Source organism: Rhamphochromis sp. 'chilingali' (genome assembly GCF_963969265.1).
Source record: "Rhamphochromis sp. 'chilingali' genome assembly, chromosome: 2".
NCBI classification, from domain to species: Eukaryota; Metazoa; Chordata; class Actinopteri; order Cichliformes; family Cichlidae; genus Rhamphochromis; species Rhamphochromis sp. 'chilingali'.
In genome coordinates this window covers 24,968,718-24,994,134 of record NC_137930.1, presented here as the reverse complement: position 1 = coordinate 24,994,134, position 25,417 = coordinate 24,968,718, and the positions used below count along the sequence as shown (strand labels likewise).

Sequence of the window (25,417 nt, the reverse complement as noted above, 5' to 3'; positions counted from 1 at the left end):
GTGATATTTCATGACAGTTTTTATATTGCAGGACTGCAGGACTCGGCATCTGTTTCCAGGGCTAAATCCAGCCAAGTCGTCCTTTGCCTTCAGAGTAGACTTTGTCAATTTCACATTTTGCACGCACAAATCCAACTTTGCCTGTAGCAGTTTGATTTGCACATGCATATTTCTCCAGACTTTGACATCTGCATCCTCCAGCAGACATCACTGACTGTATTTGTGTCATAATTTAAATGGAAAAATATCACATTTAGCTCCATCATCTTCAGACAAATGTCTAAAGGCGTTAAATCAATTAGTTGTTGTTTTTTTCTGAAACCATTATCTCCGGTATAAACAGGCAGCCAGCTGAATTCACTTTTCACAGTGTGAGTGACATTTGCAGTTGATACAAGAGGGGGGGAAACTGAGAGAGATTCAGGAGAGAGAAAGGAAATGAAAAGGCGGGAGAGAGGTGGTGGATGGTGGAAGATTAGCGTTGAAGGCCCCTTCAATAAAATATATGACAGTGCAGTTTTCTCTCAAAAGTCCTCATAATAGACTCTGGTTGGTCCACATGTGCGTGCAGACTTGCAGAAGTCAGCCCCAGGTGTCATTTGTATCATTTAGACAGATGTAGCCAGAGAACTTTGGGTTTTGTTTTTTTTTTGTTTAGATTTCACTCCTTTAACAGAAGAATAATATCCACTTTTACAGATTTCCCTCTGTTTATCAAAGCCTTATGCTTACATTACCACAAACATCATTCAGAGGTTCACATTGAAGCCAAGACCCAGCCGATGACTTAATTCAACAATGCAACGTGCGTCAGTGCTTTCCGAGTCCTGCAAACACTTAAAATACATCTTAAGTTTTGCAGTTGTGTTTCTTGCAAGGGGGAAAAGGTAAAGGAAGAGGGATGGGGACGTGACATCAACAAAGGTCACCATCGATAATCAAATTATGCTATCGGGGCACTGCAATGCACCAGTAAAGCACTCCCATTTAAAGTATTTAAAGTTTATTTTCCTTCTACGCTGAATTCCATTCTTATTATTCAATTCCTACATTTCCCATAGTGCAACTTGAGTAATTTTATTAGAACCCCATCCTCGTGTTGTTTTTGTAGCTGGCTTGATACATGTTAGTCTATATTCAAAATGTCAGTTATAAGGACAGAAAATAAAAGTAAAAGCAGTGTCAGAGCTCCAAGTAAAACAAAGTCATTTATGTTAATTATATAGTCCAATTCATGTGCACTTATGTAATTTCAGCTCTGCGTGAGAGTCTCTGCTGCCGCTTTGCTGCTCTCCTGTCCTCTCTGTTTCACTGTGGGGTCAGCGTGTTTGCTTACTATTACATATCCACGTCCAGAGAAAGAGAAGATCTTTTGTTTGAGAGACTGTTTCTTCATTTGATGTTTAGTAGTTCAGAAAGTCATGCACAAACGCTATCAAAAGTCACCCAGTACAGTTTGAAGCAAGGTTAAAATCGTCTGTCTCAGTATGTGACTCATTTCTCCAGTTTGCGTCAGTCTGTCAGTGACCCATTTAAGCCTCATCTAGGTTCTCATCCCGGTTACACTTGTGGATGCTTGGGCAGTTTTTAAGTTTTTATCTTCTAGGCTCATTTTATGAGGTCGGCTAGCTGTTTGGCCACACAAGGCTCTCCCCTGTGGGTTTTTCTATTTAAATCCATGCCTCTGTTAGATTTTGCTACTTTCACACTTTAAGCTTGTGTGTAGGGGCTAGTCAGTGTGATGGCTGAACCCCAGCAGCAGTGTGTGAAATGTGACAGGTGACAGGAATGATAAAAATGCACAGTACAGTATCCCCAGAGGTATCATTCAAGTTAAGACTGTTGAGTGAAGATAAAACAAACAAAACAAAGCACAAAAAAATAAATAAATAAAACGCTGCCCTACATGTGATGTTTGCACTTGTCACTTGTTTATTCAGGACTCCCTGCCTACAGAGCTCGCAGTGTGCTAATTGAAGTGACACGGGGAACTCGTGCTGCTGGCTTAAAGCCAAATAAGACTGTTTTCATGGCCAGGCTGCAGTGGCTCCTCATCCTGGAGAATGCAGTAAAATTCCTTTTAGTGGCTTCATTCCCTTATGAGAGAGGTTTTATCTAACCGGAGACTTCTTAGCAGCTAACCACGGGGTCAAGTTTGTGCCACAGGCGAGTAATACAAGATTTAGTGTAACTCTACATAAATATATCTGGATAAAGTGAGCAGCTTGTGGAGGAATGTACCAAGGATAAGCAGCAATCTATAAAAAACAAATAAAACCTATATAATAAAATTAAAAATGTACTTTTATTATATAGCGGGTTTTTTTTAAATATATATGTTTATAGATATTTATTTCATTAATATAACATAATATACTGGTGGATTGGTAGCCAGGTAGCTACCAATCCACCGATAATGCGTGGTTGTATGGTTTGTTTAAGTATTGAGAAGGAGACAGTGAGTGAGGCATCTGGGGTCATCCTCTACAACAAATTTGACAATCAGAAAAGTTCAAAATCTCTTGTTTATTTTTATTTTACTTTTTTACATTTTTCTACAATATGTAATTCATCCAGTCACCTGACAGCAACTCGGCAGGTTTTGACATGGTCAGGAGGACCTGCTGGAGTTCAAACTGAGCATCAGGATGAGGAAAAAACAGGATTAAAGTGACTGAACGTGGCGTGGTTGTTGGTTCCAGAGTATTGTAGAAACTGCTGATATACAGGGATTTTTCCACACAACTACCTCTCAGGTTTACAGATAAAACTGGTGTGATAAAAGAGAAAATATCCAGTGAGGAAAAAAAAACCAAATAACCTCTTGTTACAATCAAGGTCCACAGAAGACCATCTCTGGACACACAACAAGTGAAGCGTTGAAGCAGATGGGGTACAGCAGCAGATGACCACGCCGGGTGCCACTGCTGTCAGCTAAGAAAAGGAAAATTGGAGATAATTCGGCATAAACAACTGCGAGCTATGCATTCAAGGATTCGGGCTGGTCCTGGTGTAATGATTAGGGGTGCAACGATACTCGTATCGATATTGAACCGTTCGATACAGTGCTTTCGGTTCGGTACGCATATGTATCGAACAATACAAAATTTGTAATTTATTTTATCAACTTTCCTTCTGACGATGCTGTCTGTGTTGAGCGCTCAGTGAATCTGCGTTCGACTACTCAGCCTAGGCTGCACTGTCAAGCGCAGATCCACTGAGCGCTCAACACAGACAGCATCATCAGAAGGACGAGCGCAGGGCAAGCTAGCGAGACAGAAGTTAAGCTCTCCTTGCAACATGGCAAATTGAACCTCCCCCACCCTCATTCAGATGTGGCGTTTGGAATTATTTTGGTTTTCATGTGACGTATGACTCTGAAGGTAAGCGCGTCATGGACTAAAGTAAAACAGTATGTTGGATGTGCCACGCAATGCTCAATTACATGGGTGGGAACTAGTGTGTTAGCGAGCAGTTAGCTCGTTAACGTGTTAGCCGTCTAGCCCCAAGCAGGGGTAGCTCGTTAACGGAGATTTGCCGCTGACAGCACTAGTGGGAACACAACGAATATGACTGCACATTTACGCCGACATCATCCTAGTGCAAAGACAAGTGGAAGCAGACAAAAACAACAAGCATGCATGCTACAAACTTTACCCGAGTCATTTAGACAGCCGTTAGCACATGATTCTCCTTATGGGGACCTGATATGTTTAATATTGTGGCGAGCTCAGACAAGGAGGAGATGGAGGTGTCGTTTGGTCTTGCTTACCGTGAGCTAGCCAGGGAGCACAGCCGTTTATTGACATCTGCAGAAGAACACTGCCGCTAGCTAACTCCTCAGCGCGGCAACCGCACAGCAACAACAACACACAGAGCGCCCTCTGACCCCGGAAGGACACACCGTCGCAGCGAGAAGGCGTCACCCGTCACTATGGCAACATAAACAAAACATAACTGTACAAACAGAACCCTGAACAGCCCTGACCCGCTACATAGCCCCCGCCTAAGGGGTCAGTCGTCCCCGACGACCCCATTGCCCCACACAAAGTCCTGCAAATGTCCAGGTGCCTTCTTTTGGCGCACCGGCCGGTCACGACCGGCGGGGGAAAAGTCACTCGGGTCAGAACATGGGGTGCCACCATCATCCCACTTCTGACACCAATGTGGCGAGCTCAGACAACGAGGAGACGGAGGTGTTGTTTGGTCTTGCTTACCGTGAGCTAGCCAGGGAGCACAGCCGTTTATTGACATCTGCAGAAGAACACTGCCGCTAGCTAACTGCTCAGCGCGGCAACCGCACAACAACAACAACACACAGGGCGCCCTCTGACCCCGGAAGGACACACCGTCGCAGCGAGAGGGCGTCACCCATCACTATGGCAACATAAACAAAACATAACTGTACAAACAGAACCCCGAACAGCCCTGACCCGCTACAATATGCTGCTGAGAATATAGCCCAGAAGAAGCGTATAGTATAGCTTTTATTTTGGAAAGAGCCATTTCTCTGTAATAAACTCTCTTTTCCAAAGATGAGTGATTCCTCAATCAGATATATTTATTTTTTTAATTACTTTTGTTTCAGCAATATTAAATTTAAAAACTGTACTTTTGAGTTAAAATATATATTTATAATTTTAATAAATGACAAATTAAAAAGGCATGAACATTTTTTTTGTATCGAAAAAATATCGAACCGTGACACCAAAGTATCGAACCGAACCGTGAATTTTGTGTATCGTTGCACCCCTAGTAATGATGTACTCAAATGGCCTTCCACAGTCATAAGATCTCAATCCAATAGAGCACCTTGGGGATGTGGTGGAACCGAGATTCACATCATGGATGTGCAGCAGCTGCATGATGCTAACATATCATGTCAATAAGGACCATATGGAGCAGAATCTCTGAGGAGCACAGCTCCCTGGAATCTATACCCATGCGGCAATGGGAGGGGGGTGTTTGTATCACTGTAAAAGGAAAACTTCCAGCGTTTTGGAAAGACGAAACGATCTCTTCAAAATATCACCTCGGGCCGAGAGTAATGGAGGAAGACATTTTCCTCCATACTTCATTTTACAGGCTAAACAATTTATCGGTTAACTGAAAAATAATGAACCAGTTGATGCCATGTGAATTAAGTAGTAGCCTCAAAAAATATGAATTGAAATCGGGCAAAATTGTTATTCATTAATTTAATGACAGACATACCATACCATACCATACCAACTTTATTTCTAAAGCACTTTAACATAAAACCAGAGTTTCACAAAGTGCTGTACATGTTAATAGCATACGTAAAGAAAATTAAAATGAGATACGATAAAATAAATAGATACAATAAATTGAAACATGTTAAAACAAATTGAGTCAACCCCTCTAATCAATGCCAAAGGCTTCAGCGAATAAATATGTTTTAAGAAGACTTTTAAATTCGGAGAGAGAAGAGGCCTGCCTAACATGCAAGGGCAGATCATTCCACAACTTTGGAGCAGCTACAGCAAAAGCACGATCACCTTTAAGTTTATACTTAGTTTTCGGTACCTTAAGGAGTTGCTGATTGGCGGACCTAAGGGAACGGGCAGGTGTATATGGTTGTAGTAGCTCCGAGAGGTAGGGGGGGGCCAGGCCATTAAGAGATTTAAAAGCAAATAAGAGAATTTTAAAAACAATCCTAAAATGTACAGGTAGCCAGTGGAGTGAAATTAAAATAGGGGTAATGTGCTCAAACTTTTTTGTTCCAGTTAAAAGACGTGCTGCAGCATTTTGCACAACCTGCAGGCGCCTAATGGACGCATCACTAACCCCAAAATAAAGTGCGTTACAATAATCCAGCCTAGAAGTAACAAAGGCATGGATTACTGTCTGAAAATGCTGTTTCGATAAGATAGGCTTTATTTTGGCTAATTCCCTCAAATGAAAAAAGCTAGATCTTACAACAGCTCTGACCTGGCTTTCAAGTTTAAGATTTGCCTCTATTTTAACTCCCAGATTAGTGATGACTGGTTTAACATACTGTGCCAGTGAACCAAGATCTATAATAGTGGCCTCAGAAGCGCCACCAAAAACCATCACTTCTGTTTTCTGTTCATTAAAATGTAAAAAGTTCAAAGCCATCCAAGTCCTTACAAACAGAAATGCAGGCAGGGAGACAGAAAGATTAATGGTGCCCACCGGAAACAGTCATTCATTCAATTAATGAGATTAGTTAATGATTTGAACTGTGGAGCCGGTGGAAGTGGACTTTTCCCCTCCGCGTCCCGAGTCCACATTTAGTGTGTCTTTTCTAAGATTACATAACGCCATCCTTAAGCAGATGGGTGAAGTCAGATCACAGGGTGTTTGTGACAAGTCGGAGCAGAGGGCCGTCTTAAGAAAAGATGTGGCAGGATCCCGTGAATTCCTTTGTTTTTCCTTTGGAGCCATGAACCAAAGAGGGCTTACATTATGCTCATGTCAGCTATTGATTCAGCAGGCTGGGGAACAACAGAAGACATATTCTCTCCTCGCTGTCCTCCCCCCTCCTTCCTCCCCGCATCAGTATGCTCCAAGGAGCCGTAGCTCCCATCGCACCATCTTTGCTCCCCGTCTCTGGGCCATTTTTGAGATCTGCAGACGCATCCGATTTATTCTTTCTGCGTGGGGCATTTTGCTTTAATTTTACATATACCAACTTAAGTCTGGAAGCTACCTCGGGACGTTTAGAGTATGTATTTACATCCACCTCTTCCCATTTGAGCTACACAAGAATAGCCGTTGGCTTGGACTCTTTTAACGTGGCTCAAAATAAATTAAATTTATAAATTTAAGCCACAGCGCTGTTGGTAAAAATGTCATTAATATATTTTTGAGACGTCTTCTTTCTAATTATCTCTGACCTGCAGGAGCACTCTCAATAATGTGCTTCTCTCTCTTTCCGGTCATTGATCTCCCCTGAGCACAGTATTACTCAAGTGTCGTACTGTAGTTTGATATTTTATATGGGTCTTTATGCAATATTGTACTTTATCTTTATTTGTTTCATAACTTTGTAGGTTCTAATTAACAGTACAGTAATTATAATTAGTAAAGAAATTATGGCGTTATGATGTATTAAGATAAGATCATACTTAATTAATCTTCACAAGCTACCCAGAGGTGTAGTTTTAAAGTAATTAAAGTTGGCTCTACCTTTATCTGCCCCAATGTTAATGATGTTTCTACAACATAGGTTCTATTTTTCAGTCATTTGAAAGTAAGTTAAAAGACCTAAGTGCTGTTCTGCTCTTCCCTAGCTCCATATTTCTGTTTCTATCGGGGGTTTGATTGATTTACAGTTCAAAACAATCCTTATTCACCCTACTGACCTAAGTGCAGCCCCTCATCCAATCCCCAAAACTAACCGTTTTAGCTCCTCTTGTCTTTCATGCGACTCTGCCAACAGAAGGGCACAAACAAAAATGTTTTTATTATTACATCTGCCTGAAAAAGAATTTAAAATGTCATCCTCAAATGTCATTAATTTCATCGATGATAATACTTAAGTACTGCATAAACTTCTGTACTAGATGTCTCTAAAAGTCATATCTAAGTCATGTGGGTGTATTTCTGTCTGTGTTGTTATAGGCAGGAGCATCGTCCATGTGGGCGTCATGCTGCGGGCTGTTGAACGAGGTGATGGGCACGGGCACGGTGCGGGCCCAGCAGCCGGGGTTTGGAGCAGGCGCGGGGCCCTTTCGCTTCGCCCCCAGTGCTGGGTACTCCACCTACCCCCCCACCAGCTCAGGGAGCGCCGGGCAGCTGTGCAAGGCCTGCGGACTGGCCTTCTCGGTCTTCAGACGCAAGGTAAACACGGATGTCAGCGAGTGACATGTGACAAAGCAGTAAGTGGAGCCTATCCCAGCTGTCGTAGGGCGAGAGAGTCACATCATGCCAGTGCTATATAAAAATGAACTCGCAGAGACTGCAAAGGTGCGAAGTAATCCCTCACACTCAACATTTTACACACCTTTTTTCAGCCTTGTAATCATTCTGTGCGGTTGTGAGCAGCGACTTTTCCTTCCTTGTGCATTCAGGAAAACGCACCCTAAAGTTCGGAGTCATCTTTTTTCTTTTCTTTTTTTTCTTTTAAATCTTGCAAAAAATTTAGAAGTTTCTCAACCTTAAAATCCTATTTATTATATTTTAATATAAACCTAATAACTTATAAGATTTATACATACAATATTATATTCAATCCATAATAAATGATGTAATTCTTTACTATTTTTAAAGGGCCTATGTTGCTCTTCTTAATCAGCACAATCATTAATTTGAGATACCTTTTAATTTAAGGAGCAAGGCCAAATTTTCACTCTTCTGTTCTCATTTTCATTTTCTCCTCAGTTCTCATGGCTCTCATTAGTACATGGAGATCTGCCCAGCTCTGAGGTGCCCCCACCAGTCCTCACCGAGGCCTTCCCCAAACCACAGTCGTAGGCATAGATCCATCTTTGTTACAGCAGCCGTTCTCTTACAAGAAACATTGTCAATCTAATTGGTCCCTGTTAGTGAAGAGTAATATTATTCAGACTGGTCTTTGATACTTGTATATATCTATCCCATTTTGGTGCAAGTCAAGAACATTGTTTTGCGCTATTGACAGAAATCCTTTAAAGAAAAGCTCAAGCTGTGCATGATGAGGCAGTTGTATTATTTTCCTACTTTTAAACTTTTCATAATGTGAATATTAGCCTCCACGTAAGCGTAGCCATTGAGAACTCACGGGCTTGTCTCTTTTTGACGTCTCGAAACTCTAAAACTTCAGATTTTTGAACATTTCATAGTATTTATTCCTCTAATGTATATTTATTCGCTGGTTTCTGCAGCAAACGCGCTGTTTTAGAGTAAAACTATTTTTAAGAGGACTCTGCTAAACATCTTACGTGGTTGTGTTAGAATGTGCGCCGTACCTTTCCAGGGTGTCTGCACAGCTCAACATGTTAGCATGGCAGAGTTTTATCTGCCTGGCAGTCAGACGGACTGATTAAAACTCTTCCTCTTTCCACGCAGCTTCACAGATGCCGGGTTGACTTCCATTTCACTGTCAGTGTGGTATTTTTATGGTATCTTTATAAAAAGAAGGGGGGAAAAAAACCTGCTGGGGGATTAACAACAACTGATTGAAGCAAAGTATCTGTTACGGTGCAAATGTGCTTCTTGTGAACCAAGAGCACATTTGTGCACAAGCGATAAGAAAATGTTTACAGCCGTGGCCGACCCGCTTTCCTGCCCATTTGAAGTGTCAATCTACTCAGAGGCTCTGTATCAGGAGACAGTGTTAAGCCTGTTAAATGTCAAACATCACCAGGAGCTACAGATGGTTTACGTCTCTTTCCTAGAAATGACTGGGCACTGTTTCAGATGGGACTCTGTGTTCGTGGTTATTAAGGTTTCTCTTTGTCAGGGCGATTCAGGCAGAGCCAGGCGACTCCTGCATGCAGTATTTAAATAAGTGGCTATATGGGGACATGGCTGCACTCAGTACTGATTAAAAGGAATGTCTGTCAAAAGCTAAACTTTGCCCATTTTTCAGAGGTCTGATCTGATTAGATTTCTTTCAGAAGGTGTTTCCCTCATTTATTTATTTATTTTTAAAGTGGCATAAATGGTGAAGAGTTTATAAGTTAACAGGCCAAACATCATCACCCTTATGTTGCTGAAAAAGAACAACTTCAAGAACAAGTTTGTTTGCATCAGTCAGAAGAGAAAGAATAACTGATCACATCACATCTGTCTTTCAATCTCTCCTCCCCCTGCAGCACATCTGCTGTGACTGTAAGAAGAGCTTCTGCGCTCTGTGCTCGGTGCTGCAGGAGAACCTGCGCTGCTGCACGACCTGCCACCTCCTGCGCGGCACGGCCTTCCAGCGGCCTCGGCTCATGCAGCTCAGGGTGAAGGACCTGCGCCAGTACCTGCTGCTGCGCAACATACCGACCGACACATGCAGGGAGAAGGAGGACCTGGTGGACCTGGTGCTCTGTCACCAGGGCGCGAGACAGGGCGCGAGGCAGACCCCGAGACCGGTGATGGAGGAGGATGAGGAGGATGAAGAGGAGGAGGAGGAGGAGGATACACATGAGGAGGAGGAGGAGGAGGAGGAAGATGAAGAGGAGGAAGATGAAGGGGGAGATGACACAGACAGCCTGCACTCGCTCCCGCACTCACGTGCCGCCTCGCCCCCTTCCGCAACGCGCTCCACCTCTGAACAGTCGGTCCTGTCCGCCTCTCAGGGAGACGTGCTCAGCCCAAGTGACAGCTCAGGGACCACCAGCCAGGTCTGTGCTCACAAACACACCGCTTTCATTCAGAGTGTGTCAGCATCCTAACAACGAGCATCCTGGCAGCCGCACGTGCACAAGCATCATTCCCTGATTTACATCCGCCATACTTCCTTCACATCTGTCCTCATTCTGTCCGAGATAATTAATTTCAGAGGTGAAATCAACATATTAAGTTTCAGAGTGGCTGTTTTAACTTCTTCTCTTTTTAACTCGCTAACAAACAAGCACTCTCGTGTGCATAGAGGGCTTAGATGTCTGTTTCATTTGATTTCATGCTTTACTCTTTCCTTTGTGCTGCTTTCTGTGTTTTGTTTTGTTTTCTGGTCTTGTTGCTTTGTTATGAATGAAAAATCGACTCCATTGAAGGGAAAAAAGGTTAACTCTCCTCCGTGGTACTGGTGCAGTGTTCAGCAAAATATCCATGTGACAGCTGAAAACAGCTGTGTTAGCTATGTGGGCTAACTCTGTGTGTAAGTGCAAAACCCTCAGACCAGCCAGCGAGGCAGATTAAGCCCTTTGCCTTTTTTTAGTACTGTTACATGTACTGAGCCTGTTATGTAACAGGAGCACAGGTTGAGAACTCCCCACAGCGTCACAGCTGCAACCAAACAGCAGAAACACCACTGTACACTCCTCCTCTCATCTCTTCATGGGATGGGCACTGTGCAAATTTTAGTTTGTGGCACTTTAAATTTCTTACCACCAAATTTTGACACAAATACTACAAAGACAGTCAGACAAGAAAGCAAAAGTCATCTAAGACATTTGTGCTAACTTCATGAATTATTGAGAAAACAATCTGTCAAAAAATTTGGACGGTCCAACTAGATCACTCCAAACGGCACTCTTAGACTAGACATATGTAGGATATGGGGCTTTTTGGGGGGTGAGATCTGAACTAATCTAACGTATGTACCAGATATATTTGTGCCGTGGTCTTCCTAAAATATACCTCATCATTAAAATTAACTGAGAATTAACAGGCATCATTGCCAGTAAAAGTGTGGTGGCAGACGAAACTTCCACGTATAGTTACAAAAGCTCAGTGAATTAACATAAAGACACAGTCACGTTTTAGGTACATCTGATTTTTGCTGTTTGAATATCAGCAAATCGCATGACAGCAAATCAGTGCATTTAGGCCTTTAGACAAGGTCGGCAGCTCAAGTTCAAACAGAGCATCAGAATGGCGAGCTGAGCATGTCAGAAACTGCTCGGATTTTCTACGGTTTATGGAGAATTGTCTGAAATAAAGAAAATATCCAAGAATCTGCAAACCTCTGGGCAAGAAGATGCCAGAGGTCAGAGTAGAATAGCCTGATACGAAGGCAAATGCAAGTCAAGTAACCACTAGTTAAAACAAAGGTATGCAGAAGAGCATCTCTGAGCATGCAACACATCAAAACTTGAAGCAGATGGGCTACAGTGGAGTCTCTATTTCTGCTCCAGCAGAAGGACCGATGAGTGACAAAGATGCCCGGTGCTGGAGTTGGCACCATTTCAGCAGGACAAGCCACACAGATCCTGCATGTTGCAGATATATATGTTATATGTTGAGATCTGTGGGGTTGTGAAATAATTCCTGATAATGTCCCTAGTGTGGTGTCTGCTTTTGTTTGTTTTGTTTTCTTTTTTTAAATGACAGTGTCCACTTTGCTCAGGGCTCTGCTTTGTGATTGATTAGTGGTTAACATCACTTGTCGTCTATTAGCTTTAGCTTCTGAAACTACACATTGCAGTGAAATACCTTTTTGGGTGATGCAGTTTTTTGTGTGATAATGCAAAGCCACTGCATGAACTGAGTAAGATTTTCATGCTCACTTAGATATTCAAACTCTCGAGTTGATACCACTTCAACCATTTTCACAAAAAAAAGGACCGTACACATCGTTGCTTTTGATGAATAACCCATTTTCTCTGAGGCGATGTTTGGGGGATATTGGTGTCATTTTTCAGACTGGAGCTGGAAAATAGACTGAATATCAAAGAAAGGGGGGGAAATTGGATCAGTTGCTTTGAGATTTAACATTTCAGTGCACAGGATGATTGACAGGATTGTTTTATCACAATATAATGTCAAAACTAGAAGCCTCTTTGTTTGACAAGATGCCGTAATTTCTCTTTTAAATTACCTTGACATTTGTAGCTCTCTGGCATGAGATACGACGATATCGGCATCCGTCCAGGAGGTTATGGCCCTTGAAAATGTCTGGACATTTTTTGCTAACATTTGGTATCAAATCTATGAATCAGTAAGCATGTGATGGAACCTGACACATTTCAAGGAAATCCTTCTGTGCAGAGCCAAAATAAAAACTATCTAGCCCGTGTATGTTTTGTTGTACACAAAAGCCTTCTGAACGTTTTGTTTCTGCTTGTGCTTCTGCAGCCTTGCTGGTTAATTCAAGTGCTTTCTAGTACTTCTATGTCGTTTTGATGGTTGAATAAAATCTAACATCATTCATGTGTTCCACTGAGGTTCGGCTCTCTGTGAGAGTCGAGACTGCAGCTCATGTTTGTGTCTCTGAGGAGTGCCGTCTGAGCAAAAGCACGATGTCTGCACAAAGCGTTAGGCACCTAGCAGCGCTCCTGATGGATTCATTATTAACACGTCTTTATTCAAGAAAGACAATGGTCTGCGGGAATGTGCTGAAGCAGAGAGAGGGAGTTTAGTTTTTATGGTCTAGAAGGAGAGGCGCTGAACTCAGTGGTATCAATTAGAGCTTATTTCAGTGCCTCACGAGTTCGTTTTGTCACACAGATAAAAGAACAAAGAGGGCAATATCAGCAGTGATAGCACAGCTACACAAAACAGAGCCTAAACTCTTCTGTAGCTCCTTTCGTTCTCTTATTAAATACAGCAAATTCCTGACCTCCACCTTCAAAGAGATTAATTAACTGCTGAGCTAAGAGGAGCTGTGACAGTGTTTAAACATCTCTGTTCATTCGTTGGCTTTCTGAGCAGTTAAAGTCACAGATAGCGGTAAAGTAATTTCTTTTATCGTGGCAATGATGAAACCTTGTCACACAGAGCAGGAACAATTTATTTTATTATGCTTTCCATAAAGGTTCCACATTTGTTACTTTGACCAAAAGAGGTCTAAGCCATCAGGTAAAATGGCAAAGTATGTAATGTTTATCTCTGCAGTGTCTTTTTTTTAACTGCAATAACCGAGTGGTTCTTGTATAGAACTTTTTATTGTGATGTAACATTTTATGCATTCATTCAATAGTGTTGTAGCACATGTATTCTGAAAGAATAGGTTGTTCTAACAAAAAGTCGTGTAAATAACTTCAATTCAGTTTTATTTATGTAGCACCAACACAACAGTCGAACTCAAGGCGCTTTATATTGTAAGGTAAAGACCGTACAACAATACTGAGAGAACTCCAGTAATCAGATGGCCCCTTTGAACTAGCTTTTGGCAACAGTGGGAAGGAAAAACTCGCTTATAACAAGAAGAAACCTCCAGTAGAACCAGGCTCAGGGAGGAGCATGAATGTGCATTATATACCTGAGATTTTTAAAGTATTTTTACACAGGGAAAAGAACTAATATGGGATGTGCATTAGATCTTATGAGTTAAACTACGAACTACGAAAATCAGTCATTGTCACACCTGAGAAGTCTTTGGTATTTATCTTAACAAGTTCAAAATCATTGTGACAGTTGGATCTGACTTAAGTTAACCTGACTGTTTGTCTCCACTCACACAGGAGCATGATGATACTCCAACAGCATCCCTCTTGAACCTGGAGCCCACGGAAAGTCTCATAGAGGTGTGAGACCCGCTTTTGTGCACATCTACAGCGTCGAACTGTCCGTATCTTTAAAGTCAAAGGAAATGCTATCCTGTTGCTCTGTAAGTGATTACGGCTCTGCTGCTGTGTGTGGATTGCAGGTCAGTCCGGCAACACAAAGGAGGATCAGAGCCTCGCTGTCGGATCTCGACAACGAAGAGGCGATAGAAAACCTGTCCGTCCGCCAGCTGAAAGAGATTCTCGCCAGGAACTTTGTCAATTACTCTGGCTGCTGCGAGAAGTGGGAGCTGCTGGAGCGAGTGCATCGACTCTACAGAGAAAACGAGCAGAACAGGAAGTCAAGTGAGAGCTTTGAATTTTCATTGTTTCTTACAAATTTCACTATTTTTATTTTTTGCTTGATGAACACTTTTTTTTTCTCCTTGTGCTTTAGTGGAAAATGTCAACATAACTGCAGGTAACTTACATTTAATTATGTCTATTCATCTGTGATTACAACATTGCATTTATGCCGCTGATGTGCTGTAATTATGTGAGGAAGCATTTAATGCAAAACAACCTGCTTATTTGCTGCTTCACTTTTTATATTAATGAGCAAGTTCACGTCCCCCAAACTAATCTTCTTTGTTACTGCCCCTTCTTAACTATATAGTGGTTGCATATCCTCCACCTCTCTGCAACAGTGGAGTTGGAGGTAAGATGTGTTTCTAAAAAAAAAAGCCACATCACACACTATTTCCATCTCCTCCATGATCGCCATTGTACTGATACTGCATTTGCAACTCATCTGTTAGACCAGTTAAGGCATGCTGCAGCTGCTTTTACTCACCCCGTCCTTTACCATCTTCCTCTTTGTTGTGATCTTGCAAGGGTGCTTTTTATTAAGTCATTATTTCCTGCCTGGTTCGGTGTGTCTGCATTCTGTCACTCGTGCTTCTTCTCCTGTGTACATCATCTCTGTTTATTCTGAAGGACAGCCTCTCATGCCGTCGTTAATGCCCTCTTTAAGGGCTTTTACCTCTTGATGAGCCGTCATGGTGCTTCAGTGGCAGCATGTCTTCAGGTGTAATTGCATTGTCAAGCGTCCTCGTTGACATGAAGGGCTTGCGGATCACATTAGCTCCTTTTATTAGTCAGCTGTGCACAGGCAGCAGACAGGCTGCAGCTGCATTGGTCTTTTCCTGTCACGCTAGATGTGAGCAGCAGGACCCAGATTTAGGCCAGTCAGCTGATCAGTCAGAAATCATTTAAGTGTTAGTAAAACCAGAGCACTGATACAATTTGCCGCTGTGATTTTAAATGGTTTTGATGGGAGAGGCTGTCTGCCTACCATCAGCATGTGTTGATCATTATGCATGGCTCTGTTCACAAGCTGTCACAGGACGGCTCAGCAGTTTCCTTTTGTTAGTATCGATATTTTATCTCCATCTCAAAAAAATAAAACCCCTTATTTTGCCCTGCACATGGAAACATTTAGCACAGACAGGTTTATGTTGCTCTATTTGGCACTAACACACACATTTCAAAATAGAGCCTAGACTAAAAACCAGAGCACAGACCTCTTGACATGTCTGCTAGTTCAGTTAACCATACAGAAGGCCATATTGTTTGCAATATACAGGGCTCCAAAAGGAACCAACACCACAAAGACAGTCAAGCAAGCCTCGTTGGCATCGACATGTCAATCAAAGTTGCCGTACCCCTAATAATGCCTGTCTTTAATCCTTAATCAGATTTAAATGAGATGGCAGCATCTTGTGGCATTTTAGAGCTTCACCCGTTTTTAGTACCTCAGTACTGGCTTCACTGTTTCAGTCCAAGAGGAAGGACCACATGCTTTTAAGTTTTTTAGTTTAGTTTTTTGTTCTTTGTGTTTTTTTACTTTGGCATGGAAAGTGCAGGGATTTAGATTAGTCCGAGAACTAACTTGTCACCAAATAAAATGAATGGTAATATTTTTAATCGCTGGAGATGGAGAGCTTCCACCTCACAAGAAGTGTAGATATAAATATCTGCAATAAAGCTTCAAAGTACTTTATCATTTTAAATAACATCTCAAACCCACAGGGAGTGTAGGGCTGTAGTTTACTGGGCCGAACATTGGTGATGGTGTTTGTGCTTATTATTCTGTCTTGCATCTGCACCTCAACGCTGATCTCCATACACTCTTATGAGCCCACAGCAAAGAAGGATTTCTTATTGAAAATATTTATTTTACATATATATATATATATATTCCCATCCACAGATGGCGTCAAAGCTCAGCTGGCGGCTGATGAAAACCTGTGTCGCATCTGCATGGATGCCATCATTGACTGTGTGTTACTGGAATGTGGTCACATGGTAACTTGCACCAAATGCGGAAAGAGGATGAGCGAGTGCCCCATCTGCAGGCAGTATGTTGTGCGGGCCGTGCATGTCTTCAAGTCTTAAAACTCAGTGTGAGCGTGGGTGAGTGGGTGAATGTCGGCGCGGCTCTCAGGCGTGGCCCGAGCCCTGAATTTATCACTGAGAATGAACTGCTGTGCATGACGTCTCACAGGGCCTAATGCTGCAGCAGGCGTGAGCAACTTCTCGGTCTTGAAAACCAGACTGTTGTATCTGGCCTACCACGGTTTGCCCCCCTGCCCTCCTTACTAACTTATGTTCCAGTCCCCTTTTCTGTACCCTGGTGGACCGGCATCGGCTACATCGGGACTTTCATTTTCTCTGTCTTTGGTCGTAAAACACACAGCAGAAGCCCCTGCCATCACGTTGTACTCGCCAGTGTCTGTATAGATTCGACCCACAAGAGAGGAGTGGGCAGGAGGTGGTCCTGCGGGTACTTGAAGTGGACCGCCTTGTTATTTGTGGGGAAGAGAAGCAGTTAAAATATAAGATCCCAGGGTTTGAGTCAGTATGGTTTACACAGTCATGCCACATGGCATTGTGTCATTCTCCTTCAGTGTTGTTTTGTTTGTTTCTTTGTTTCTTTTTAGGATGTGCAATATCAGAAAAAAGTAAAAAATAAAAAAGAAGTGTTCTTAGAAAATATTTATTATGCACCAGGTCGTCTCACACAGGAGCATGTAGGGTGCCAAAAAAAATCATGCCTTGAGTTGATATTTGGTTAAGTTTCACAGTATATGCATCACATAACCAGCAAGCTTGGTGTGATACCTTATTCTTATTTTTCCATTTACTCAAATGAACTTTGGGGAAACAGAGTGTGTACACGTGAGCCGGTTAACACTTACTGTGTGAAGGATCGTTTCTCCGTTGTCTCATCCAAGACTCCTGCAGTTTGCCGGTTGGTTAAGTCACAGTGTACATTCCTGCTAGATCTACTGTGCGAATGTTTATTAAGACAACGACAACAAAATGAACTCAAGGCCCACTTTCAAGCTTGTTGTAGAGCTTTTTGCTGCATTTTACAGTCTCTGTAATGTGATCGTTCATTGATTTGCCATTGACATGTTCCTTGATGTCGCATGACTTAAGGTGGGAGATCATGTGAAAGGCCTCCTTCTTCTCCTGTGTACATTTTATTTCCCCACGTCCTTTCTCCTACTGGTCCATTTCTCCTCACAGTCATCGTTAAATGTACCTTAGGAGCTAAACTGATTTATAAATCTCACACGTCCACCAGTGATTATAGACAGGATGCACGTGAGACAGTTTTATTCCATCATCTCACAGTAACTCTAACACAGTGGAATATAATTTTACTGCAAAATTGTGTAGCAGTTGTTACCAACTACGTTTCCTGATACAAAAAAGCAGAAGAGATAACATATCACTTATCCATGAAGGACTTAGAAGATGATTAAATCAACAACTGTAACACAGCTATAAATGCACAACTAAGTTAATCAGTTTAAGTCTTCTTGCATTTTACCAGCTTCTAAGGGAATTTTTCTGTGGACAGTAGAACCAGTCGGGCTGACAAATGATCCTGCTGTGCAGCCTATCATAAATAAGTGATGTTGCCTAATAGGTCTGACACAATGGAAGCAAGAGTTTCTCATTTGGCAGCTTCTGTACTCAAATCTCTCTCCCATCTTTGCCGGGAGGAGCTGAGAGGTGAGGACGACACAGGAGCGAATGAAGTGAGCAGCTTCATTTAATGAAAACAAACCCATGACATGCTGCTGGACGTCCCAGTAGGAGGTACTAAGTGGACCTTGAGTTTAGCCCCTATATTTATCTACATTTTAAAGTTGGTTTAGTCTTCTATAGCTTTCACCAAGCAATACCGTTTCATTTCCAAATTGATCACGTGTTTGTGTCATCCTTTTTAATGTCAGATCGTAGGAAGGCAACAGGTGCTACTCTTTTTTTTTTTTTGAGTGAAACTTCCTCACGCAGATGTTTTGCCACGTCGTTTCCAAATATCCATCACACAGTAAGAGGCAGCCTGATTTACTTTAACCTGTTATGCAAATAAAACATTTTGTTCTTGTCACGAGATCCAGTTAACTCGGATGTCACTGAAGTATCTGTGTGTACAGTATGCCTGTGGTAAATAAAATAACTGCAATTTAATCGCTGTTAAGTAAATTGCATAGATAGCTTTTATTGTTGTTTACTGATACTTTATTAAATGTATATTTTTCCATTTACCTTGGAGTTGACAGGATTAAAAATTCTAATCATTACAAAGGTTTTAAAAAAGGAGAATTTACTGTTTTTCAGAATGTATTTCTGCTAGTTATGGTCACATGAGTTTGATCATGTCTCTCACTATTAAAGTTGCATCATAGTCTTGCTTTCTACAACCTTTCTGTTGTCTTCTGCTTCCAATTCACTCGCACCGTGCGATGTAGCAGTCGCTGTTACTCTGTCAGTTTGTTGTTGCTGCTGTCTCTCAAAGATGTCACTCACGGGCAGCTAAGGTATTATCAGAGTGAGAGCACATCATAAGCACTCGTAATCCTGGATCTTTATATTTTTGACTGTTCAACCTTTTTATTTTGGTAATCAAGATATTAAAAAAAAGAATTTATTAGATTCAATAAAATGCAGTACTACAAACCAGAATGTAAAACCCTGCTTTTCATTTTATAAAACTGTGATATTCTCACTGATTGATATACTGTTTAAAAGTCTTGAGCCAATCCATGACTGATAGTGTTTTTCTATCCAAGTATGCTTTTACTGCAATGGCGGTGTGTTTGGGATCATTACAATACAAAAAAATTAAGGTAATCAGACACTTTCCAGACAGCATTGCAGCTATAGTGTCAATGGTTTGGGAATCATCCTGTTGAAGTAAAAATACATTTGTATGCCTGTCAAACTGTGTTATATTGGATTTTTTTTTCCAAGAAATGGGAACAAATGATGGATAAAAGAAACTTTTCTGTGAAAATGGTTACAGAGTAGGACTGGACTCAAAATTACTGAAAAAGTAAAATTGTATTTTACAGCACCTTTTAAGAAAAAGATAAGTCCCTCACAAAAAAGGAAATCGTTACCTAAATGCAAATCTAGAAAGTTTTTAATTGCTGGTCCATGTCCATGAAGAGCTGTAAAAGTCAGAACCAGAATCTTGAAATGGACTCTCAATTTAATGGGGAGCCACTGCAGTTGGATCAGCAACAAACTAGGCATAAATCTCTCAGGGGCTCAAAAAGGGGCTTAATGACGAAAAAATTAAGTTGGACAAGGCTAGGCACTTATTCAGGATATGCAGCTCAGAAACATCTTGGGGCTTAAAAGAGATATACAAGGGAATATATAGCAAATGCCCTCAAAGGTGCTCAAAATGTGCTGAAGAGGGAGCAGATATAATAGAAATATTAAAGGTCCTAGTACAGAACCTTGTGGCACACCATAGCTAAAGGAAGAAGACAAGGACCTGAAGCAGGAAAGCTTCGTTCAGACAGATGATGCGAACCACTCCAGAGCAGATCCAGATATACTCACCCAACATTTTAGCCTATAAAACAAAATGTGGTGGTGAGCAGTATCAAAAGTGGAGATCAGGTCCAATATTAGTAGACCAGAACAGTCTCCAGCCTCAGTCGGCATCAAAATCTCACTGGACACTAAGAAATGCAGTTTCAGTAGAATGAGCTCTAGAAAACCAGATTGAAATTTGCCATGTAAACTGTATTTGTCCAAGTAAGCTGCTTAGCCACAGCCTTTTCTAAAATCTTAGCAATAAATGACATTTTAAAATTGGTCTCTAATTGCTAAGAAGAGAAGGGTCAAGCTTGTTTTTTGTTTTGTAAATGGATGGATGATAGTGTACTTAAAATTAGCAGGGACTTGACCAGAGAACAGCGAGGTGCTGATTATAGTGAGCACAGAGGGGCCAATAGAGTTAAAGACTTTTTTGAAAAAGCAGACAATTTCCAAAATCAAACTTTGAAAGACCTCCAGAAACCCAGGAGAAATATTGTTCAAGACCACTTTTAAAATTCTCAATAAAGTCTGGCTCGTTACAAGTAAAATATAAAGAAATGAGGGGTGGCTCAAGAGTTTTGCACAGTACTGTATAGGAGCCAGCGTGTATTAAACACAGAGGTAAATCTAACATGACCAGCTTTCCAGTATAAGATACAAACCTGTTACTGATTAAACCCAAAGGACGAAACTCACACACTCATCAGTATTTAAAATGAATTTAATATCTCAAAGGTCGACTCTGAAGAGGCTTTGCGTGTACATTATGTACAGATAAATAGATCTGAAGTAATGTACTAAAATATTTCATGGAGACACGGCCTTTTAATAAAAACATAAAATTTTAAATGTAAACCCATCCACTGAACTGTATGGACTGGAGTGCTATTCAAAAATTACGCAAAAGACTTCATTTTAGAAAAATCTGGAGTTTTAAAGAGGAAAACGAAATTCTATTAATCACTAAACTCATGAGTCAGTCAAAACTTCCAACGACTTCTGAATGTCTTAATACAATTATAAAGAGTATAGGTGCACAGTAAGAACATTGCTTATGAATTTGAAACTTTATCACTGAATGACAGGTCACAATGTACTTACATCAGAAGATCAACTCAAAATATCATAAAAAAATAAAAAATAAACCAGTGTTAATGTGTTTTTTGTTTTCAGTGAACTTTCTGGCTAACAAAGAAAAAAAGCCTTTTTTAACTTTTATATTTTACAGAAATCTTTCATACAACCCTCTGCTGACCTTTTCACTTTTCTCCTACACTGGATACAGTGTATTTGGTCTCATGCTGAGTTTCTGGTGAAGGCCTCACATTTTGAGATTGGAATGGCTTCACTGTTATTGGTTTCACTTGTTTTCTCAATGTTGTTGTCAATTTCCTTGGAACATGACACTTTAGGCATATAAAGCCCAAAATAAGAGCGATTTACAAAGTAGAGACACTCAGCTGCATTTTTCATTTGTATGTCTGATCCTCTTTTCTAAATTTAAACCTTATGGGCTTTACAGATTCTTTACTCCTTGCATGATTCAGCACAGTCTCTTCTTTATGGTAACGTGGAGTTCAGCGGGAGTAAACATGGTTATATCGTTTAACTGTTACTAACTCTACTGACAGTGGTGTAAACATGTCTGCATGCAGAGCTAAAACGCTTCCTTCCACAAAGCACCGGGAATACTAAAGAGTAATGGAGATCTTTTTATCTTATAATAGCCCAGTTACCTACAAGCTGTTAGTAAAATTAGCAGAACGTTTTAGTGTTTAAAAAATATGCTTTATACACTGTACACTGTATAGTGTATGTAAGAATGCATTCATGTATTCGTATTGACCACATCAGTGCAAATAACTAGATATTTCATCCAAACAGACATGGAAAACAAAATATACAGTACCTTTATCTAAAAGGAAGCAGAACTCTGGCATATACAATAATAAAATATAAAAACACCCACACAAACAAAAACTACCATCCTACAAGTCTGGCAACAAATCGTTAGACCTTTGTCTCTCGACAATAAAAAGCTTAACAGTAATGCCAACTAATAATCGCTTTCAGTGCTGTGATACTGTACAGTGGTGCATTTAATAAAAGCTACTTTTAGCCACTCCCTTATTGGAAAGGGGTCACCACAGCGGGTAGCTCCGCGTGTTTTAATTTGGCTGTTGTTTTTCTTTTTTTATGTCCGAATGCCCTTCCTGACGCAGTCCTCAAAGGGATTCGTGTCTCCTCCCCGGATACTGGGGGTTCCTTCGCTTATTAGGCGAATTTGAAAACCACTACAGCATGGAGCCACTACAGTGGTCCATTTAATACTGCACATAAATGTATGAAACACTTTCTGATACAAAAATATTCTTCTATAATGCAATAAACTTTGCATTGAAACAAAAAATAGTCTATAAACACCAAAAAGATAACCAGGATACAATACATAAAACAATCAATATAAAGAATAAATAACGTATAAACAGGTGTGACAACAAAAACTTATATATATATATACATATATATATATATCTCTCCATTACAGGACCATTTTTACATTCTTGCTTAGCAGCGCAAACTCCCTTTATATCAGTTTTACAGGAGTCCTTCACGCTCTTTCACACACAAGTAAGCAGTCTTCTGCTGCCTCCATGTGGACGGCACTTTTACTACTTGTGAAAAAAAAAAAAAATCACACCAGAGTTGTCCGTGTGCCTAACTGATCTTCTGCAGCAGTTTATCCTCAATGAGTTCAAACTGCACACTGACGGACATTTCGGCGATGAACTGGTCACATCCTTCCTTGGTCACCTGTTTGCAGTATCGCAGGTCGATATGGCAAATGCTTCCACAGCGCTTGAAATAGGTCAGCGACTGGTCTGTGACCCTGTTACAGACTGCAGGGAGAAATTGGGTTGGGAAAAAAATTAAATGGTGTATAACAGGTCACCTGCGCTGAAACAGACTCTGCACACGCATGGATTAATCAGCCTTTTGGGACAGGAGCTCAAACGGTCTCAGTATGGTGAGGTTTCTAAAATGGCCCTTTGATTTACCGCGTTTACCATTTGATAATATTCTTGGAGGAAAAGTATTGAGTTATTTTTATCAGTTCTGCACAGGCCACTGAACAAGATTTCCTCTCCAAAATTACAGTACTGTGCAAAAGTCTTGACTCACCCCTCATTTCTTTATGCTTTGGATCCAAGGAGCCAGATTTTCTAGGAATTTCTTCATGCGATCTTAAGCAATAGGCTTTGTGAAGGCAATTTTTCTTACACACTGGCTGCTTTTCACTATTTTTCAGTCCAGTCCTTGTACCTGACATTTTCAGAGTAATGTTTTTGTTTGTCTGTTTGTTTGTTAAGCCAAAGCCACTTAAGACTGACCTATGAATCATTTAAGAACCAAAAAGGTACCTAAATCTAGGGATAAACCAGTGTTGTGTCAACACATAACAGAAAGCTTAGCAAAAAAGAAATTTAAAAAACATTACTAGTAGCCAGTCAGCTCTGCCTGGTGCGCAATGCAAAACTAAACAAGCACAGGACCAAAGAAGAAGTGGCAGGGCTACAAAAATCTATCTACAACAGATAAACAGTATCTGAAAGCTGGGTCCTGAAGAACTAGAAAAACATCCAAAGACTGAACACAGGACCTGAGACATGCACCTGGCCCCTCAGTTGATCCATCTACTGTTCACTGAAGCCTACTTTGCGGTCTACAAACATCAAGTCAGAATCAGTCTCAGTGGATGGCTGGCTGTCAAGACGCCACTCTTAAGGATTTGAAATCATCAATTATCATCATCGTTCGTTTGTATGGAGATACAACAGTGAGTGTCTACAGCCATCTGGTATTGTGGATCTTGTCAAAATTAATGGAATTATGAACGCAGGAAAGTACCGTCAGATTTTCATTCACCATGTAATACCATCTGGAAAGCATCTGATTGGCAGCGGCTTCATTTTTCAACATGATGCACTGCTAATACAGTAAAAGCATACCTGGATAGACAAACACATGACGAAAACACCATCAGTCATGGATCAGCCTCCTCAGAGCCCAGACCTCAGCATTACTGAAGTAGTGTGGGATCATCTTGACAGAGAGCAGAACAAAAGGCAGCCGACATCCAAAGTAGAGCTTTGAATGTCCTTCAAGAAGCCTAACCCTAAGAGAGTTCAGGCTATGTTAAAGAATAAAGACCGAATATTGACTTTTAATCTCATTAAAACTGCACAAACTGTTTTTGCCGTATATGCTGTACTTCAGTGTATATTTGCACAATTTTTAATAAACTTCTGCACCTAATTTCAATTTTCCCAGCAACATATAAAGGAATGAGGGGTGATGGGAGTTATTTGCACAGTACTATAACTGCATTATTTATTAATATTGGACCCAAGTTTTCTAAAGCACGGTGTTGCTAATGGGGCTAAATATCAAGCTGTTTTATACATTCAATACTCAATACTTGAAATGTGCAATTCACTTGTATTTTTATTTTTTATTCCTATTTATTCTATTTATCCCCTTTGTATATTTTATTTATATTTGTCTCTGTATTTATATATGTGTGTGTGTGTGTGTGTGTGTGTGTGTGTGTGTGTGTGTGTGTGTGTGTGTGTGTGTGTGTGTGTGTGTGTATATATATATATATATATATATATAACAATTCTGTAACTGTAACTTCGGTCGTTGCTGTGCTTTTTGGAAGTTGAATTTCCCAGAGGAACCCACCCGAGGGATTAATAAAGTTCTATCTTATCTTATCTTATCTTATCATTCACTGGGATTATCTAAAGGGGACAGAGGTGATAATTCAGTATTCAGGTCTAATACATTTTGATTTCAGCCACAAGTCAGTGCAATGAGTCTAATCCAGGCAGATTTAGAGCCTACAAAGACAGACTCATACCTGACAGATTGATGTCAGTGAGTGAGTCTCTGGTGGTTGTCCCCGCAGCAGTCAGGATGTTAACCGACTGGTCAGTAACGTGGTTGCAGTAGCTGAGGTCCAGCTTAGATAAGAGGGGCATGTAACGAATGATGAGGCGCAGAGACGTGTCAGTGATGTCCAACCCTGCCAGACGCAGGTCCTCTACGTTACGCAGTTTACTCCTGTTGTCCAACTGACCTACAAAATGTGTAAAAACACAGGGGAGGAGATTACCAGAGGGATTAAGTAAAGAGAGATGATTCATGGTATATAGTTAATGAGCATGGAAAAGAAACAAATCCCCCAACAGTGAAGTAATCCTACTAACAACTGCTGTCTCTGGATCTAAAGCCTGACATAACTCATCTCTCTGCCACAAAGCTGCATTGTTGTCTACAAACAACATTAAAGGCACACATCGCACATCTGGGTGACATGTTCCTACAACATGGCTGCTTTAGCCAAGACTCCAATTTTGCATTCATTCATGGCTGATAATTCTGCATTCAACAGAAAA

General features: G+C 40.9%; 2 protein-coding genes and 1 long non-coding RNA gene across 7 annotated transcripts in view; 1 reads left to right on the top strand and 2 right to left on the bottom strand.

Moving 5' to 3' along the window:
• rnf34b (ring finger protein 34b) overlaps positions 1 to 25,417 on the top strand; it is a 29,638-nt gene that overhangs the window by 2,732 nt on the left and 1,489 nt on the right. Inside the window, exons 2-8 of one of the 4 annotated variants that reach the window (XM_080876579.1) lie at positions 7,609 to 7,827; positions 9,783 to 10,298; positions 14,022 to 14,084; positions 14,207 to 14,408; positions 14,500 to 14,523; positions 14,719 to 14,760; positions 17,272 to 20,529. In XM_080876579.1, the coding sequence (XP_080732705.1) occupies positions 7,609 to 7,827; positions 9,783 to 10,298; positions 14,022 to 14,084; positions 14,207 to 14,408; positions 14,500 to 14,523; positions 14,719 to 14,760; positions 17,272 to 17,309 (1,104 nt within the window). In that variant the 3' untranslated portion in view covers positions 17,310 to 20,529. Of the gene's footprint in view, positions 1 to 7,608; positions 7,828 to 9,782; positions 10,299 to 14,021; positions 14,085 to 14,206; positions 14,409 to 14,499; positions 14,524 to 14,718; positions 14,761 to 16,314; positions 20,530 to 25,417 lie in introns of those variants that run through there. The other 3 variants (XM_080876577.1, XM_080876578.1, XM_080876580.1) reach the window with 3 other exon arrangements.
• On the bottom strand, positions 2,596 to 4,680 carry LOC308392334. Its single transcript, XR_013970797.1, has 3 exons — positions 4,218 to 4,680; positions 3,773 to 3,932; positions 2,596 to 2,934 (listed from the first exon to the last, which is right to left on the bottom strand). It is a non-coding gene; the product is annotated as an uncharacterized lncRNA (long non-coding RNA).
• Positions 20,661 to 25,417, bottom strand: part of kdm2bb (lysine (K)-specific demethylase 2Bb) — a 29,974-nt gene continuing 25,217 nt past the window's right edge. For both annotated transcript variants that reach the window (XM_080876575.1, XM_080876576.1), the window contains exons 20-21: positions 24,880 to 25,098; positions 20,661 to 22,855 (exon numbers count right to left, since the gene is read on the bottom strand). In XM_080876575.1, coding sequence (XP_080732701.1) covers positions 22,674 to 22,855; positions 24,880 to 25,098 — 401 coding nt within the window. In that variant the 3' untranslated portion in view covers positions 20,661 to 22,673. The remainder of the gene's footprint in view (positions 22,856 to 24,879; positions 25,099 to 25,417) is intronic.